This window comes from Colletotrichum costaricense (assembly GCF_030867565.1).
Source record: "Colletotrichum costaricense strain IMI 309622 chromosome Unknown Scaffold_5.1, whole genome shotgun sequence".
NCBI lineage: Eukaryota > Fungi > Ascomycota > Sordariomycetes > Glomerellales > Glomerellaceae > Colletotrichum > Colletotrichum costaricense.
In genome coordinates this window covers 2,850,885-2,870,556 of record NW_026848234.1, presented here as the reverse complement: position 1 = coordinate 2,870,556, position 19,672 = coordinate 2,850,885, and the positions used below count along the sequence as shown (strand labels likewise).

The window sequence follows — 19,672 nt, the reverse complement described above, 5'->3', positions numbered from 1 at the left end:
AAGTGTGTAACTCGTACGAGAAAATGAGGCTGGGTACTACCTCTTGGCTGGGTGCCACCAGTACTTGATGATCCCTGATCCGAAACCGTGTAGGAACTGTTCCCTCGTAGAGAGGTTCCAACGGAGAGTGTTGCTAGGTTATCGGAAGTGGGCAGTGGTTAGCTTACGTCTGACTCAGATAAGTTGTCTATATCTGCTTCCGAAAGCCCAAAGACGAGTCAGAATCTTATTCGAAATGCCAAATGAGAAGGCCACGTGTGTTTAATGGTAGGCCCTTGTCATCCCGCCCGAACTGACAGAAGCTGAAGCCTGAAGTTAGACCCGAGTCCATGAGAAATGGGGCCAGCCCGAAGATTATTCAGCCAGGATTCGATTGGTACTGCCCACACTGTCAATATTCAACGCTCGGAGTTTCCTTCTTAGTCAACGGATCAACTTTGATAGATGATAGCTCAGACACAGGCAAGTTGAGACGAGTGGGATGGACCCCGAAAATCCCGGCGATCCACCTCATGCACTTGTGACAGCGATACTGGAACCACCGAACTCTGAAAATGACCGACGCAGATATCGAATCATCCGGCCGCAGGCCAAGAGATGATACTAGCGCAACTCTATCTTGAGGGGAATTCCAAAATTACTCTAGCCCAGTAATGCCGGCCGGATCCCACTCCAGCTTCCCGTGGTTGTTTGCCGCACATGATGCTAGCCCGTGTCTGCTCTGACTTAACCCCGGGCCGCGCCGCCTGAACTGACAGGGCCGAAAACACCCTGTTATCACCCCGCAACTACCTTCGACTCTAGCCGCATACGAATCAGTAATGGCTTCTCAGCATAGTAATAGCATTTTGCTGCCCAACAGGTCTGAATGCCCCTTCTCTCTTGACCCTTGATTCTGCATCTGCCGCGGTAAGCGACGGAGTGTCCGATCGGACCTTTTCTTGAGGCGGTGAATACAAACATTGAACGTTTGCCGCGCGTTCCACCCCAACACGGCGGAGAAAACCAGACTCCGGATGCTAAACAAATTATGACTGAATTTCAATATAGAGATCAGTACCAAGGCACTTTTCTGAATGGGGAAGGCGTAGCCGTTGCTCGAAGTCGCAGTTCTCGCTCCAAATGTCTAGCTTGAGGATTGCATCGGGGCTAAGCTGATTATTTCGGGTGAATTAAGCTTTCAGAAGTTCAGACCCGAAGCCCGTCCGTGTAAGTGCCCCTCCTGCAATGCTGCAGACTGCTCGTAAGTATCAAAGGTTTGAGCTTCCTTATTCGGCCCGACTGGGTACTACAATATAAAGACCAAACCCACAACTACGTGTTCTCTTGGAGTTGTAGTTTGCCAGTCACCACCTCTGCTGGCGTTGTGCGTCTTTCTTTTAGGTTCATCTCGGTCTATCCAGCAAGTGAACACACATTGAAATTACCAATACCATCATGATTTTCTCTTCTAAATACAAGATAGACATACCTCAAGTCGATGTTCTATCATACGTGTTCGGTACAGTTCATGTCGCCATGGCATGTGTTTTGTTTTTTGTGTTTGCTAAAATAGACTGCAGGAACGTCACCCCCGAATGGGGATTTGCCCATTTTCGTTGATGCCGAGAAACCTGCTCAAAGTCTCCGTAAGTCTGAATTTGAGACTTGCGTCAAGAAACTAGCGGGTGGCCTCCGACAAACATTGGGAATACAAAACGACGATGTTGTTCTCGCTTACACTGAGAATTCTGTGAGTAGTCCCACGGCCATGACATCCGGCTATCCCCTAATATTGTGTCTCATCACTCCAGGCATGGTACCCAGTTATAATCCTTGGGGCAATCTGTGCAGGTGGGATCTTCACTGGTGCCAATCCGGGGTACACGGAGGCTGGTGAGTTACGAATTCATAATGAGATACCTCGGCACGAAGCATGGAGCACATGGGTAACCCGGACTAGAACTGACCCACCAACTCACTGTTTCCGGTGCTAAGTGCATTTTCACGGATGCCATCCGACTCACAACCGCATTGCAAGCTGCAAGGAGTGCCGGTATACCAAAAGAATCTGTCGTCCTCGTTGACAACAAGGGTCGGCCTAGGCATGATCGCTGGCGTACCATGCAAAAGTTGTTGGCTGAGCCATACTCTTGGGAGGCAATCAGTGATCCTCTAATTCTGGCAGAAAAGTGAGCTGCTGCAAGGGAACAAAAGCATGAACGCAATGCTGATCAATTTGCAAGGGTCGCAGTTCTTAACTTCAGTAGTGGGACAACGGGAAAACCCAAGGCATGCATGATCACCCACCGCAATCTTGTTGCCAATGCGGAACAGACACTTCACCTTGACCGAGTGAGCGAGTTGAGAGCAAAGGACCAAGGATCTTCAACTCACAATGTTCACTGTGCATTCCTGCCTCTTTATCATGCCAGTAAGTTGCAGTCCAGAACCTCAACCACACACTACTGCGGCACGAAGCATTGACCACGAGCTTAGGTGGACTCATGACTTACTGCGTGGTCAATGTACGCAGATCTTGCACTACAGTCACAATGCGTAAGTTCAGTCTTGAGCTTCTGCTGAGCACAATTCAGCGGTTCCGCGTCACACATCTCCTCCTAGCCCCGCCGGTAGTTGTGATGCTATTGAAAAGCAATCTCCTACCCCGTTACGACGTGTCCAGCGTGAGGTCCATGTTTTGTGGAGCAGCCCCCCTCCAACCGGAGCTATCCAAAAGATTGGAAGAGGTGTTCAGCGGGGGCAAAGCTCGCAGTCGACAGGGATGGGGAATGAGCGAAGCCACGATGGCAGTCACTTTGTTTGCCCCTGACGAGTTCGACCCATTGCACAATGGCGTTGGGTATATTCTCCCCAACATGCAGATGAAGATCGTCGATGACGATGGCCGCGAAGTTGCCTGCAATGAAGAGGGAGAAGCGCTCATTCGGGGGCCAAATGTCTTCAAGGGCTATTACAAGAACCCGAGCGCATCTGAAGAAGCATGGACCAAAGATGGCTGGCTGAAAACTGGAGATATCGTGTCCATTCAGGAGACTGGACTCTTGACTATTGTGGACCGCAAAAAGGTTTGTGCCGCATTGTTCTGAGGCCTCTCAAGCATTTGCTGACCATGTTATTCGGAGTACAGGAACTCATCAAGGTGAAAGGCTTTCAAGTAGCCCCAGCCGAACTTGAGGGGCATCTCCTTGAGCATGAAGGAGTCAAGGACTGCGCGGTTATTCGCGTTACAAGGTGCGCTCATGCCTTTCCTATTTGCCGCTTTCATTTGGCTTACACGAACACGCGACCAGAGAGGGGCAAGAACATCCACAGGCTCACGTTGTCCCCAAAGACAGCAACGTCACCGCCGAATCGATTCTTGAATTCATGGAGAGCCGACTTTCGGCACACAAGAGGCTTACTGGTGGAATTGTTTTTACTGAGGCAATTCCCAAATCCGCATCTGGCAAAATTCTGCGTCGCTTACTTCAGGACCCTGCGACGGCTAAGCTAGCGCGCCTTTAGAGCCTGATTGTTTTAAACCTCATTTCATGTGTCACCACACGGCCTAGTGTGCCAATAGCTATAATTCTTTAGGTCCCTGATAGGGCGCATTTTGAAACCATTGGGTTTCTTTTTCACTTCCGTAACTATGAATTCTGTATCTTTGGACTTATGTTACTCTTCGAAATAGAAGCCTATTTACGCAGCATATTCGCAAAAACGAACGACACAGTCTGAAGAAGTTGCAAGACATTGGACTTTGCCGAAGAAACTTGCAGCAAGCAGAAGCGTTGGGCTTTATTCTCCAAGGCCTGAAACAGTCTAAATGCCACTTGGACTGCATGTAGAGAAGGGATAGACTGTCGTCTGTTGAGTGCGATGCCCCAAGATGACCTATACACTTGGTCTTGTGCTTCTTTCATTCTCGACCAATGACGATTGTCAGCCTATTTATCTTCTCTGAAGCGTCATTATCTCACACCAGGGATACGAATTACCTCGACAATAGAGTTTGATCGATGAAGCTCAGCCCTCGGGACCGCTCACAACCGTCTTTCGAGCGCACAAAACTCGCCCCTGCGTCGTCGTCCGCGACCCTTAGGCTTCGCCCCTCCCCCCTCCTTCGGAGAAATAAAATCAGATTCTTGAGAGCAGATGTCACTTACAAAAGCGAATTATAGTCCAGTTTTGTAGCTATCCACTCTGTCATTTCCGCTGCATATGGTTTAATCTTGGAAGTTTCAAAGAGTTCGATTACCATCCCACCTCTGCTCCGGCGAGCATCAACCGTCCGATAATGTGGGGCACTAATCGGGAACGGCGCGGCGCGGGTCGTTGTGCCGGTCGCTGGAACCTTACAGGCTGGCCGCTGTTGTGATGATAAATTAACTTCATCCATGTGACGGACCTCGACACGCGCAGACGCAAAGTGGCAAAAATTTGGCCAAAAAAAGATAGATTCTAGCGACTTTCATGTTCTTGTCCAAACTTCTTTGAGTAGTAGAAGGGCAATACTGCAGATTTGGCAAGTTGGATACCGGTCACCCACGGTAGAGCGCATTGTTAAATCGCCGAGTTTGGATACCACAATGTAAGATTTGGTCAGCAGAAGAGTAAAGTATCCCCATGCAGCAGGTCTACCTATATCTAGCTTGCGTTAAAATTATCAACAATTCAACCACATATATGGATGATTCAGCCAGAGCACCAGTAACTGACATCGTCAGCAGCAGCAATCTAACGGTACCTACTTTGTGACCGAAAGAAGAATAAGGCACCTCGAAGTCTCGGAAAATGAAGACATTACTTCAACGTAAAGATTTTCGCCGGAGAGCAATAAAGCAGAGCCCGCAGCGCCTGGGCTGTTTTACCCCCATGCCCCCTGTACCTGCATCAATACAGGATCATTCATGGGCCTGGGCGCATTGCGATTAGTTCAGCCACCGCCTCTCATAGGTCCGTTGGTGCACCATCCGCTTCCGACCCAGGTAAATCGCCCCCATCAAATCTACTGGGAAGATCCGTACCCTGCAAATGATCACAGTCTTCTCTCCGTCATCCATCATTGTTGAAGCAAACTTGTCATCATATCTGACTTCGAGGAATTTCATCAACACAGCGACCATAATAAGACCACATTACGGAGCCGATTTGCCCCTGCACCTCAATAGTCTGGGAATTTGCAGGATCTAAGTGCCTAGCGACTCTCTTATGCGCAGCAGCTCGACAGGCCATCATCTTGTGGCTACCTTACAGCGCTGTAAGCCAGAAGGAAGGGGCGGGCGGAAAGAGCGGGACCAGCAAGGATGCTGCGCACCCTGGATATTTGTGAGTGGTCCTTACTCAGCACGGAAGACCGGGAGCTCGATCCTGCATGCCACTCAGCCCAGTGACAATGCCAAGGAATGAGAGATACTGAATCGAAAGGCTTTGGAAATCTCAGTCGAGGCAACTGCCGGTAGCCGAAAGGTCAGCGGTGGTGGTTGAAGGTAGTACCAACAACAAATACAACGGAGGATATCTACATGCACTAGTAAAAGGCGCGAGGCACATCTACCAAGGCGGGGAACAAACGATTGATCAATGCCGCACTATTTTCCGCGCCAAGATCCACACCTCTTACTATTGAGTCTGCCCTAGACCAACTTATCATGATCCTGCAAGCAACGATCTGCCCCCAAACTCCGTGTAAATCTTGCTCCAAAATCATCCGAGAGCCACTTTTGTCAAATGCTTTAACCGTAAATCAGCGAAAAAGATGAGAACTGACTGATGCGACATTTCGCATCTGCCTCATGGTTGCTGCCGCACCCCCAATCACGCGAGCTGCGAGGCGCCCACCAAGACTTGGATTCTGGAAACTCGCGTCCTGCCCGTGCCTACAAGTCGTGTTCTTGGCATTTCCCCCAGAACACGACCTTGCGGTGTTGGTGGTATCTGGGCTTTCAGAAGCCGTTCTTGAGCTAGATCCCAATGCAGTTGTTGCCGCTGTTGCGCCGCTTGGAGCTCTCGAGGTAAGGGCTGTAGAGAGCAAGCTGCCACTGTCATCGGCCCCTGGATACTGTACCTGGCCGGTAAAGAGCTTCCCCCTATAGCTGAAACAGTTGGCCGCCTCGGAAAGCGGAGTGAACAGAACCCATGAGCAAACAAAGAAGAAGACCAACCACGTGGGCCTCAACATCGCCGTGTGAAAGACGAAGACTCTGGGACGGACAAGTAGCACCGAACAAACAGGGTAGTTGGTTTAATGGAATCAAAACAAAGGAGTAAGCCAAAGGAAGAGAGAGTGCCACTTGATAAGGTATGAAAAACAGTATTAGGCTGCTGATAGGATTCGTACTTGAGTTTCGTCGCTATTAGCTCCTTGGGCAGATTTCGAAGCATCCTTAGCTGGGTGTCAAAAAGGATTCTCCAGTCTCCACCCATAGCTTGATTGGGAAGTAACGAAGTAGCTCGGGAAAAGATGTGGGTGTAGCTGTGCCGCTCTCTTGCTTCAACCATGTTTGTGGCGTTGGGATGCTTTGTTGGTTACCTTGGTTTGTGACAAAGATCCATGTGGTGGACACCCATGCCGTGTCGACCGAGGCCAACAAGGAAGACTCGTTGGAAAGTTGAAAGATGGCTTCTCCGCGATTAAATCCAAGAAGAAACCGTGATTGTCTAGTTGTAGTTCTTCAAGATTCGAAGTGAGGGCCATGAGACAGCCGCTGCTGACAAGCGCCGATGCAACTTGGACATGGGATGGAATGCACTTTCAGCTTTCATCACTCTGTTGGTCACTTGAACTAAACTTTCTTTTGTGGCCCCCTACCCATTGACGAAGGACCCTCACGCGACTACTACTTACCTACTTTAGTTTGGCATACGTAACCAACCGTGGGGCCAGGATTTTTGGCGCAATTTTGAAAGGTAAGCAATGTGCTTGGGCACCTCACCCTTCCCCCTGGGTTTGTGAACTTACTTCCATCGTTCTCACGCGACAAGCCTACTCCCAGAACATCGTTTCCCTTCATATGTCAGTCGCAATTCGCGACTAGTTGGCCGGCATGGTCGTCAAAGTCATGCCATCCTCGCGGATGACCACAGCTATCTTCTTCGCTTGCCTGTTGTTCTTGTTCTTATACTCCTCTTATGTTCTTACTCCTTCTTATCATCCGACGTCCCCCGCCAAGCCCCCACCGGTGCAAACGCAGTCACATCCACCACAACGTTCCGACAAACCGAAGCAAGATGGCCCGACGGCATGGCAGAAAGAGGCTGCTTTGGTCAGTGATGAAGCCGAAAACTTAATCGGCGATCCCATCCAACCTCCTTACAAGTCGAAATTCTACGAATTGGGTCAGCGGGCCAAGAAAGCCCGAGAATGGGTCAAATTTCTCGATAACGCACCCAAGTCGGAAAACATCAAGCCTACTCTAGAGAAAGTGGAAGGCGCAATCGCATCGTTGTTCCCTTTTATTCAACGCTCACCAAAGCGCCCAGACAGCAAGACACCATTTTCGGATTTGCGTTCGTCCATCGTCCCCGGAACACGCGGATTCATCATACCAACAGGCAAGGGAACCATGCGATATGCCACTCACCTCATCGGCTCACTCCAGAACGTCTTGTACAGCAACATGACAATCCAGATTGTATATGCCGGAGACGAGGACTTGCCATCAGCAGACCGCGAGAAGTTGCAGTCCCGCTTCAAGGGGATCGAATTCCTGGACGTTCTAAGCGTCGTCGACGATACGACTCTGCAGCTCGTCAAGGGAGGATGGGCAATCAAAGCCTTTGCGGCTCTGTATGCGCCGTTTGAAGAGGTCATTCTCTCAGATGCGGATTCGGTCTTCGTCCAGGTCCCGGAGACGCTTTTCTTAGACCCGTCATATGAGCAGACAGGGGCACTTCTTTTCCACGATCGACTACTTTGGCAGCACTCATTCGCCGACCGTCACGAGTGGTGGAAGTCGCAGATTCACGAACCTAGCGCCACGCTAAATAAGTCACTTGTCTGGACCGAGGACTACGCCGAAGAGGGCGATTCGGGTGTAGTCGTTATTGATAAGTCGCGTCTGGATGTGCTGATGGGTCTGCTCCACGTAGCTTGGCAGAACACATACGATGTGCGCGAAGAAGTCAGCTACAAAATTACGTACGGCGACAAGGAGACTTGGTGGTTTGGACTCGAGCTCAGCGGGGCAACATATGCCTTCGAGAAGCACTATGGCTCCATGGTTGGTTGGTTCAAGGACAAGGTCAACGACTCAATCGAGAGAATCTGCAGCTTCGTGATTGGACACGTTGATTTGCGAGACGATCTCATTTGGTACAATGGAGGGCTTTTGAAGAACAAAAAGGTTGACCCAAAAGAATTCGGGCTTCCGACTCATACCCTGGTCGACGGAACGTGGGAGAAGGGTGGGGACCGAACCCAGATGAGCTGCATGGTTGGGCACAACGTCAAACCCCTGAGTAAGGACGCAGAGTGGATTTTAAATGGCTCCATCGCATTGGCACAAGAGCTGGACAAGGAGTTTGGCTTCATTTAGTTTGCGGCTTTGTGTCTGCTTCGTCATAGCCTACGATGGGTTGACAAGTTGCATCATAAGGTACTCCTTGAACTTTGTTTCCTCTTGTCCGTTATCGTATGTATTATTTAGAAGATCAGAATAGTAGACCATTACATAGTGTAGAATATATGTTCCCCACCTTGAATCCTCTACTTCTAAGCTCCAGTCGGGCTGTAGCGCATTAAGATGCTTCTCGGATATCCTTTCTAACCAGTATAGGTACTCACTTCGCAATGATTTTCTCCAATCTGATTTCTCCTTCCAACAAGGGACTACCTTAGCCTTGAGGCCCTTCATTAAGCACAACCTTTGATACAGCTTGATTTTGAGCATGATGAAGTGTCAGGCTCCCTTCTCTAGTCTTCAAGAATCTGAAACTCCCCATCATTTCTTGTTTGCTGAGTTAGTTCTATGTGGACCGATTTGCGACAACGAATTGCGTCTCAATCTAGAGATCTGTCAGTGCACGTCACTATCAACGTCACAGAAGCAGGGATGGACATCATGGCACTGGGTTGAAGGAACCACGCGATGTAGTTCAAGTTTTCTTGCATTTAACTATTGGCCCCTTTCATCGTCTGGCCATCTGTCTACAAGTACCCATTGTTTGATACGTTCGCCGGTGATGTTAGTCCCGAAGCAAGCTTGCCTTCATTTTCGGCTTCAAGCTTCAAAAGACACAGAATCCAGACTTTAAGAAGTGCGCGTGTAGAACATGAATGCTGTTGCCTAACAGGGCGGTAAAGTAGTGCGCGTTGATCTTGAGCACATCTCAACAAAGCTATCGCAATTCTCGATAGTAAGTTCTGGCTACCTTCCAGTCTTCGTTTTACAGAAGGTATCAGTGATGATTTCATTAAACTCGTGTATACTATTGGGATACCATGCGAGAGACGAACTGCGGGTACAATGTTTTCTAGCCACGTCTCTTGACATGACTATGCGGTCATCGTTGCCCGGGTCATTGAATACTTTCATTCCTATCCGTTCCTGGAGGTCCTTCAGCGAGAGCTTGATTGCAAAATGCAATTACCTCAGTATACCCTACAGAGTCCTCATGTAACGCCGCAGTATTTGGCAGATGCTTGTTCCAAGGAGTTCTCTAGTATTGGAAAATTGACTGTTCCACAGGAACAACATGCAATTCGTGGCAAATTGTGGCGACAGTTTCATTGCAAGCCATCTGACACATTATTCTTTCATTGTATTTACAAGTTCCCACAGCCATGAAGTTGAAACTTGCTAGTAAATGACGCGTGGCATAGTAACTTGTTCCGCGACAACCCCCCATTGAGGTGAGGTCGATTCGTCTCAACTTGAACTCCCCAAGATCACAAACTCCTAGCCTCATGTCTGGCCAGACTCCAATTTGGAACGTATTCAAACGTCAGTCTTTATTGCTTCTTACGGTAGATGAAGGATGTTTCGCCGGTTTTCACGAACCGGTGGGACTTCGTTGATCGCTTTCCAAACACATTCGAGTCAAGGAGATGATGATTGGAGGGTAGGTGCCATCTGGAAAGCATAGCAGGGAAGACACCGACCAGAGTAAGACTACTACCACAGTAGTTTGCCTGTCACATAATCCAACCCTCTCGCTACGAACACGATAACGGTAGTCGGAAACCAACCGTGCCATCGCATGAAAGTTTCGGACATCCGGCTGACAGCATTGCGCGCGTATAGGCCTTCGCGTGTGCCTATGCCCTATTCGTCGAAGTAGGGAACCGAGGCATTTCCCACAGTAACGTACATCAGACGAAATACAGTAGCATTTTCGACACTTCTGGAACCTATGCGGAGCCCTCGGCAAGGGTAATGAGCCAAGCTATTAACGGTCTTCGTCATACTACATGGCTCACGAAACATGCGGGGTGATTAGATCGCTCTTTTATTCACAAAGCCAAAGACTTCTTCCATCCGTTGAGAAACCCCTGTTGATAAGGAATTTTTGAGACGAGCCTTGGAAAGCTCTGCCAAGAAGAAAAGAAAGGCAATAGAACCACCGCCCGCAAGATTGTTGAAGATGTTCAATGTCTCCTAAACCTCTAATAACTTCCTTCTTGCGACGGAGATTTCTTGTGTCCGCGGGTGGATCAATAGTTCTCGTCTTGAAAGTCAAGTCATGCTGCATCTCTAAATGTATATGTCCGAAGTAATCAGGAGGAACACATTGTCCGAGGCTTACAAGAGGAAAAGTTTAATCGGTCGATCTACCGGCTTTTCAAGAAATTCCTGCGTTCCGGTGGGCGAATAATGAGACTCATGTTGAATGTTCAGATGATCGGTGTACAGGCCACCACCCATCACCGCCTATTTTGGACAAAATACCGAGAAACTGCGTCTACTAGCAGCTAGACATGATGTCACGGAGACGAACTAAGAAAATAGACGAGAAACAGAGTTTCGTCAGTCAAACGGCCATCATCTGAAGGCAATTCTCTCCGTCACCCCCCTCATAGCTGATGGACCCTTATGATGGCACAAAGTAGGTGTCTTGCAACCCGATTGGAGAACTTTGAGTAAGTAATCGAGCCCTTGATGAATGATACGGGTATAGTGCCCAAACAGGACCCCTCGGCATCTTCAGACGTTCAGCCGGTCCAGGCATGTCGGCATGTCATCATAGCGAACGACGTCAGCATCCCGCCGGTCCGGAACCACTCGGGCAAGGCTAGTTTTGAAGCCTCCAATTCATCAACAACGTTATCAAAACAACTGAGTTCTGTGAGCAGCGATCGAGACATAAGCTTGGTCGACATTGTTAGGATTACCGGGGTCATCCATAGTCCGTTTTTCACGACTACGAACATACTAAGATACCACATCAAAAAAGAGATATATACCTTCGAGCCCGCCTGCTCTATGCCCAAACTTTTTCCAAAACATCAGACCCACAACGCTCTAACAACACTTACAGCAACCATGAAGACTACCTCAGCCGCCGCACTTGCTCTCATCTTGGGATTGACCCAAATTCTCGCCAGACCTGTGAATGACCCAAGCATCGACGTCCGCGATGCCAACATCAACTCTTCACCTGTTGCGATTGAGTCGCGACCATTGGAGCCTGACCGCCAAGCATTGAATCCATTCCTCGGCGAAGACATGAACTCTATCAAAAACGACAACCCCGACCCGAAGATCAAAATTTACCCCAAGAGGTCGGAGAAGGACGCGCCCTACTCTAGGTCTGAGAGAGATTTGAAAGCCAGCATCTACATCCCGAAGACATTCTCAGCATCATCGAACAAGCAGCCCGTCATTCTAGTCCCAGGCACCGCTGCGATGGCTGGTACGACATATCGCGCGAACCTTGGCCCTCTGCTGGCCAAGTCTGACTTTGCCGACCCCCTCTGGGTCAACATCCCCGATGCCTCGCTGGACGATGCGCAGGAGAATTCGGAGTATGTTGCATACGCTATCAATTACGTACAGGACATGACTGGCAAGAAGCCAGCTGTCGTCGCTTGGAGTCAAGGAAATCTCAACGTACAATGGGCGCTGAAGTACTGGCCCAGCACCAGAGACTCGGTGACCGACCTGGTATCAATGAGCCCTGACTTCCACGGAACCAAGGAGGCATTCGCAGCTTGCAAGACTCCTGCCGCTATCATTGGCTGTACTCCCAGCGTCTACCAACAGATGTATGATTCCAAGTTCGTCCAGACCCTTCGTGCAAACGGGGGTGACAGTGCCTATGGTAAGCTCACATCTTCGCGAATCATCTGGTCTAGATCTCTAACAAGTTCCTCTTAGTTCCTACCACTTCCCTGTTCAGCGCAACGGACGAAGTTGTTCAACCGCAATCAGGTCCCATCGCCTCGGCCATTCTCAAAGACGGCAATGGTGTCGAAGTCAGCAACATTGAGGTTCAGAAAGCCTGCCCCGCTACACCTGCTGGTGGCGAAGTCACCCACGAAGGCATGCTCTACAACTCACTTGCATTCGCCCTACTGAGAGATGCTCTCACCAATGAGGGTCCTGGCAAGCTCGACCGCATCGACAAGAAAATCTGCGCCGATCCTGCTGCCGGCAAGCTTGACGCCCTCGAGATCCAGGCAACCGAAGCTGTCTTGGTCGACGCCGGGGCGAACGTGCTAGCCTACCCCAACAAAGTCAGGCGTGAGCCCACTATCAAGGCCTACGCCAAGGTCTAAGCATCGAAAACTATATTATTGTCAGCGGGCTGGCGTGTAATATTCTTGTAAATTATTTATACACTACTTGTCAACAGTACTAGTAACGATACACGAGCGAGCGAGCGAGCGAGCATATTAGCGCATTCATATCGACATGTCTTTAGCGTTGCTTTGGTTCTAGAAAATAAAAATCTGGTTTTTTGCTTTCCAACCATCTGAGAACGAGGTCGAACCTTGCCATGACATGTGTCTTGCAGTGTAATTCCATCATGACTTCTCACCTTTGGATTGTGCACAACATATCCTATCTTTCTACATCAACCATCACATTTATCTAGGCCAATTCCAAATGTTATGGTAACAATTTCTTTATAATGATGGGAGCAGAGAATGTGATGGAATGTAGGAAGTTTCTGTGAAAACAATCTGCCGGGGTAAGGCCAACCACTCGGCCCACTCATCTCCTAGATGTTGGCAGATTACTTCCAACAGATATGCCCCTGAATCGCCAATCTGCCAAAGGTCCCGTGCCAGATGCAGAATAGAAGCGTAATAAGCGAGAATAGCTATCGCTTCAGGCTTTCTTTCGGCAAGCTTCCTGGTATATTCCTCTGATACCATCAGTGACCAGGAAAATACCATCTGAATCAGGTACTTCCGACCCATGAATACCCTGGTGTCTAGATCATCTAGTGCGACCTGTATTAGGTCGATAGCCGACATATAAATCTCCTTCTCAGCGGGCGAAATGTTTGGTGATGTAGATATCAAGTCCAGGATGCTATCACAATCAGGACCGACACCTTTCAGCCGACTCAGGCCCAAGCCCCACGACATCAAAGGGACAAGCTCCGATGTCTTCAACAATGCCCAGGCGCGACTCACAATTACCCTGACGCCTCTTCGGATCCTGGCAAAGTTCACGTAGCAGTCAATGAACGGATCCAGACTGGTGCTGCGGAATGCAAGTGCGTCGATGCACAGATGACGGCCAAGGATGGCGGAGAACAGGACCAAGGGGACGCAGCTGGGCTCGTCTATCCGCGCCTTTTGAGCGTTGAATAATGAAATCGCTCTTGTTTGTAGCTGAACTGCGTCGTGTAGGAATTCCATTGCGTTTTCTGGCTCAAGGATCGACATATGCCGAGCTGACAGGGCAAGGATCTCGTGCATGAGGTACGGGGCATCGGACCCTGTCTTGAGGATGAGTTGGGTATTTCGTTCGGTAAGACTCGGGTCGAGTTCGGGCACGGCGAGTGCTAGAGAAAAGTGCACCAGGAATCTCATGTGCGCCATGTTGATCATATTGTCCGATAGACTGGGAGCGGGCTGGCCCATGTCGCCGGTATACACGATCAGATGGGCCAAGTCCGGAGTCGGGATGATAGCGGGGCTCCTCCCGGTCGGAGATCCGTACGGCGAATCCGGCTTCGAGGTCCCGGCATCTGACAGCACGGAGTCCTGCATGGATTCATCACCGCGTGTAGAACTTGCTACAGACCCTGGATCTGCAGCGTATGGGAATACACATGTGCGGTCCACCATCGTACAGTTGACGCATCTTGGTCGAGTCTCATCGCACTGCTCATCCGATTAGTCGATGTCTTCAGCCTTACGACGCCCGTCGGCGGGTTACGCGTAACAAATACGTGGAAACCGATACGTCCAGCTTACCTTCATGTGGCGTCGTTTGCACTCGGCACACCCCTTCCGGGACTTCCTATGGGAACGTCTGTACATGGTTGGCCCGGTCGATGGCTAAACTGATGTACTCTTGTCGGCTCGAATACCGTCTAAGTTTGATGCACATCCCTGAGAATCCGTAGACCCCCGAATGCTTCGAAAGTCGCAGCGTGCCAGATCAATTCGGTTGTCAGCAATAAAGAGACATGAAGGCGACCGTTGAGGGTTTTCCACTCGACTGATCACTTTGCCGGCGAACAAACTTTAAAGAGTCCACACGACTAGCTAGGCATACTCGCTCAGCTTCTCTAAGCCATGATGCTTGACGTACGTGGACCTCAGCCGCGATTTGTTTTTCGAGCTGCGCCGGGTTTCATGGGTGATCCGTGGACCATATCATTAGTCTGTCCGACTTTATGCTTAGTTTCGCCCCTAAAAAGCTCTGCGATACGTGTATTCGGGAGCCGCCGGGCCAATAGTCGGCTATCTTTAGTGTATGACCCACCCGCAGAATACGTGTATTCGCACCTACTTCGGACTACTCATCATCATAGACTCCCAAGGCTGATTTCCAGATTTGATTCGTTACTAGAACTCGCACGGAACAGTACATACTTAGACAGCAAGGAACTGTAGTAGGGCAAGCGTTATTACACCGTACTCCGTACTCTCTACGTTCTATGTACAGTACGCCGGCAAAGACCTTTGCCACGCCCCACACCCCAGCGGTCCGCATCCGTCGACTAGGATCTCGCTGGAGCATTGTTGGATGTTATCGATATCAAACAATTGCAGATAACATGAGCTGTAAGGACTCTTTAGCCTGCTGGATTGAAAAAAACACGATGGCCACGGTTTGAGTCCACTCCCACATCTCATTTTTGACGTCCAATAAGGGGTGAGCAATGGCCTTCTCCCTTTCTGAGTTAGATCGGCAATTCCACTCTTGTTCCTTACACAAAACTCGACTTCAAGCACGTATGAGTTCACTTGACTCGATGCATTCCGGCAGCGATAACATTCGAACGGCAGAAAACAATGGTTCTTTTCTGACATGAGTATCGCGATTAGATCAGGAAAGACGCGAGGGCCGAGGCATAGGCCCAGGGGCCCAGGGGCACTTGTCTTTCCTTGAAGAGCTCTTCTTACAACCGGCATGGCAGGATTTGAACATGCCTATTGCACTCAGGAATCTCAGAAATGAATTTTTTGAGCTGAAATTACTGATACGACGTACAGTATATGGTGGGTGAAAAAGCTTCTGCCTCAATTCTCAACGAAACCTCTTCAATTGATCAACTTTGCCATGAGAATTCTCGGAACAAGACGAATCCTCAAATGAAGGCAGAACAATCCTGTTGCCTGATTTTTGAACATGAATATTGGGATGAAATGACGACCGTGCTGTCGCTGATTCTCGATTCATGAGTACATGCATGTATGCTTCGCATCTAGAGGTCTGGCCCCACGGGTCTCAGTGGTACTAGAGTGAAAGGCACTCGGTTGGTGGGAATCGAAAATAATTGAACCAATCAATGAGCCTCTTCGTCGGGATGCTGCTCCCTGCATGTCAGCATGCCGTTCTAGCAGCAGTTGTACGAGAAAATATGAGCCAATCGCTTTCATTTCTAGGTAGGCGCGAAAGGAACGCTTAAACAACACGACTGGGCATTTCTCGAGGCAGACTTTTGGTCGGCAATTCTTTTCTGGCCAATAGGAGGTTTAAAGAAGTCAAGGGTGATATTCGAGCATAGCAATCAGGGGGTTAGCAGGAACTCCCACATTCTCACGTTCTTCTTGCACCCCACTCCCCTCATTTCTGTCACTCCCACATCTTTGAGTGCTCTCTGGATTTGCATCAGCGGCTCGCAATGGCAGATCCATTCGGGATCATTGGAGTCATCGGCGTTGCAGGTCAAATCATCAAAGCGGGGGTTAAGCTAGGAATTGATTGGAAAGAAGCGCCGAGCGATGTACGAAGCTTTTTGGGAGAGCTGGAGACGCTGAAAACAGTCCTTTCTGAGACCCACACCAACATCATCTTGAATCAGGAGTTCAAAGACGCTTTCGAAGGGCGGCAGTCTACAGTACTTTCGTACCTTGCGGACGGAAACTCATCCTCTGATCCCAGCACCCCGGGACTCATCTCTGTTTGCCGGATTGAGCTCGAAGATCTCTTTACTAAGCTGCAGAAGCAGAGCGAAGGGCACCGTCTTGGCTGGGATAGACTGAAGGGGGCTTTCAGGAGCGAACGAACCCACGCCGCTGTTGACGACCTTCAACGAAGATGTCGGTTACTCAATAGCATGACAGCTATTGATAACGCTACGTTGACAGCAACAACTTTGGCGCAAGTCAAAGACGCAAGGAATGAGATGCGGCAGCAGCTCCAAGACGAAAACAAAGCCATGATTCTAGATTGGCTGACGCCAATGGATTTCGCAGCACAACAAAGCGACAACATTGAAATAAGATATGCTGGCACCGGACAGTGGCTCCTTGACTGCCCCGAATTCCAGACGTGGATCCAAACTGAGAACAGCACTCTGTTTTGCCCCGGCTTGCCAGGCGCTGGCAAAACGATCATTGCGTCGGTCGTTGTTGAGTACTTGCACAAGCGGTTTTCCACTGATCCAACAATTGGAGTGGCGTATGTCTTCTGCAATTTTCGACGGCAACACGAACAGACTATCCGAGACATTTTAGCCAGTCTGCTCAAACAGTTATGTCATGCTCTTCCAACCATGCCGGGTGAAGTACAGCATCTTTACAAAATCCAAACAAGAACCAACACACGACCGTCAAAGATGGAGTTAGTCAATTTGATACAAACAGTAGCATCACTATTCTCCAAAACGTTCATCCTCATTGATGCACTTGATGAGCACCAAGCCCCCGAGGGCCTCCTAGAGACAATCTCGGGAATACAAAAACTCTCGAATATGAGTCTTTATGCCACTTCCAGGTTCATTCCAAGTATCACTCAGCGATTTCGAGACGACCAAAGGCTCGAAATTAGAGCTTCGGATGGAGATGTAGCTGATTACTTGAACGGAAATATGGAACAGTTACCCACTTTTGTGAAGAGGAACACAGATCTTCAAACGCAGATCAGATCGAAGATTGTGACGAGTGTGGACGGCATGTAAGTTAAAACTCAGCACAAATTAACCTAAGTCAACTGACGTGGAAAAGGTTTCTTCTTGCAAAGCTACATCTTCAGTCATTGACTGGCAAAAGATCACCAAAAGCTGTCAAAGCCGCTTTGGAAACACTCGCCACTGGCTCTAGCTCTTATGATACCGCTTACGATGAAGCCTTCGAAAGAATTGAAGGTCAACTAGAAGACCAATCAGAACTTGCCAAGGATGCATTATCATGGATTGTTTGCTCGAAAAGGCCGCTTCAGATCGTTGAGTTACAAGAAGCTCTTGCAGTGGAGCAAGGTATGACCGAGCTCGACGCGGAGAACCGGCCTGAAATCGAAGATGTCATCTCGGCCTGCGCTGGGTTGCTCACAATCGACGAATATAGTCGTGTAGTGCGGCTTGTGCATTACACTACCCAGGAGTACTTCCAGCGGAACAAAACAGAGCGACTTCCTGGAGCAGAAGCTCTGGTAGCAGCTGCTTGTGTATCATATCTCAGCTTCGATGTTTTCGATGCGGGTCAGTGCAGATACCAGAATGAACTAAGAGATCGCATTCAGGATCATCCGCTTTACGACTACGCTTCGGCGAATTGGGGATACCACGTTCGGGAATCACACCACGTCCAGGAAGAGGTCATGTGTTTCCTGGAGGACCGGGAAAGACTGGGCGCTTCAGCGCAGGCGCTCTTTGGCCCAAGGACCCGGCATATTTATGAAGGCAGTCGTTTGCTTGATAATGTCTTGCCGTGTCCAATTATTGAAACGTCTGGCTTACACATTGCTGCTCACTTCGGACTTAGGGAGGTCTTCAATCTTGTCTCGAATGGAAATCGCTTGAAACAACCAAATTCTCTACAGGGACCATCAAACCTCACTTGCCACTCGAGGAAGCTCGAGATCAACGCACAAAACCCTGAGGGCGAGACCCCTCTTTTTGTGGCAGTATCAAGGAACTTTGTAGATCTGACAAGAGATCTTGTGGAATCTCATGGCGCAAAGGCTCCCAAGTACACTCATGGGCAAACACTTTTATCCGTTGCTGTCGAGATGGGACACTACGACACAGTCCATTATCTTGTCAGTTGTCAGTTAGGTCAATCCGACATCAACGAGCCAGACACGTATGGATCCACTCCATTGCTTTATGCAATCGCCAAGAATCACCAGGATATCATAAGCCTCTTACTCGACGTTGATGGAGTTGCATACAACCAAAGAGGCCCGGGCGGGAAAACGCCTTTGTTGTTGGCTGTAGGCTTGGGGCGAGACTCTACTGTCAAGAATCTTCTCGAAAGAGACGAAGTGGAGGCAGACTCGAAGGACAACGAAGGCCGAACCCCGCTATCACATGCGGCCAGGAACGGCGACTTGAGTATACTTGGTCGTCTTCTCGAGACAGGCAAAGTGGAAGCCGACTCGAGAGATGATGCTGGCAGAAGTCCGTTATCATACGCAGCCGGAAAGGGCGATTTGGAAATAGTCAGATGTCTTCTTCGAACAGGAAAGGTCGATGCAGATTCCCGAGACAGAGACGGCCGGACACCACTATTTTATGCAGCCATGGCTTCCAACAAAGAGGCCGTTCGCTACTTTCTTGAAACCAAAAGAGTCGACGTAAACACATTGGACGTCCTTCACCAATCGATCTTGCTTGGAATGTGGCCTTCCTACAGCCTCTGGGAAGGTCCGCAGTTTCGGACTGCGGAAACACATGCAGCGTTGATGGACACGACTGAACTGCTGATCGAACTTGGAGGGGCTGATCCAAGTGTGCGCGACAATCGAGGGCGAACATTGTTGTGGAAGGCTCTTTTCCACGGCCATGTGGAACTGGCAGAATACCTCGTAAAGACCGGTAGAATTGATGGACCGTCGAATTTCAAGGACATTGCCGGCCGCACTCCGATGGATGCTTTCGCTAACGAACTAGACAATGAAGGGCTTGCAATGAAGTCCGCTCTCGTGGAAATTTGTGATGGGCTGGAAAGATTGAGAGTGAAGAGCAACGACTGAGCTCAAGCTTCAGAAGAACAGGTAGCTGAGTTGTCGTTGTGAATGCTTCATACTTGATGAAGGCGGCACGTACTTATGCTGCGCAAAGAAGGATTGTGCTGGTAAGGAAGTTGGGGGTTTGAGGCCAAAAGGAGATGATC

General features: G+C 49.4%; 5 protein-coding genes across 5 annotated transcripts; 4 read left to right on the top strand and 1 right to left on the bottom strand.

The window, feature by feature from the left end:
- Positions 1–2,534: 2,534 nt before the first annotated feature.
- CCOS01_06103 (uncharacterized protein) lies at positions 2,535–3,507 on the top strand (the record flags this gene model as incomplete). The annotated part of the gene is made up of 3 exons (XM_060454275.1): positions 2,535–3,068; positions 3,131–3,234; positions 3,339–3,507. The coding sequence occupies 3 exons, from the start codon at positions 2,535–2,537 to the stop codon at positions 3,505–3,507; spliced, it is 807 nt and encodes a 268-aa protein (XP_060316047.1).
- A 3,524-nt stretch (positions 3,508–7,031) lies between these two features.
- CCOS01_06102 (uncharacterized protein) lies at positions 7,032–8,522 on the top strand (the record flags this gene model as incomplete). The annotated part of the gene is made up of 1 exon (XM_060454274.1): positions 7,032–8,522. One exon carries the CDS (start codon positions 7,032–7,034, stop codon positions 8,520–8,522), a length of 1,491 nt encoding a protein of 496 aa, XP_060316046.1.
- A 2,946-nt stretch (positions 8,523–11,468) lies between these two features.
- CCOS01_06101 (uncharacterized protein) lies at positions 11,469–12,703 on the top strand (the record flags this gene model as incomplete). The annotated part of the gene is made up of 2 exons (XM_060454273.1): positions 11,469–12,246; positions 12,303–12,703. 2 exons carry the CDS (start codon positions 11,469–11,471, stop codon positions 12,701–12,703), a joined length of 1,179 nt encoding a protein of 392 aa, XP_060316045.1.
- A 718-nt stretch (positions 12,704–13,421) lies between these two features.
- On the bottom strand, positions 13,422–14,365 carry CCOS01_06100 (uncharacterized protein; the record flags this gene model as incomplete). Its single annotated transcript, XM_060454272.1, has 3 exons — positions 13,422–13,466; positions 13,571–14,266; positions 14,360–14,365. The coding sequence occupies 3 exons, from the start codon at positions 14,363–14,365 to the stop codon at positions 13,422–13,424; spliced, it is 747 nt and encodes a 248-aa protein (XP_060316044.1).
- A 1,874-nt stretch (positions 14,366–16,239) lies between these two features.
- On the top strand, positions 16,240–19,532 carry CCOS01_06099 (uncharacterized protein; the record flags this gene model as incomplete). Its single annotated transcript, XM_060454271.1, has 2 exons — positions 16,240–17,513; positions 17,564–19,532. 2 exons carry the CDS (start codon positions 16,240–16,242, stop codon positions 19,530–19,532), a joined length of 3,243 nt encoding a protein of 1,080 aa, XP_060316043.1.
- Between the last annotated feature and the right edge of the window lie 140 nt (positions 19,533–19,672).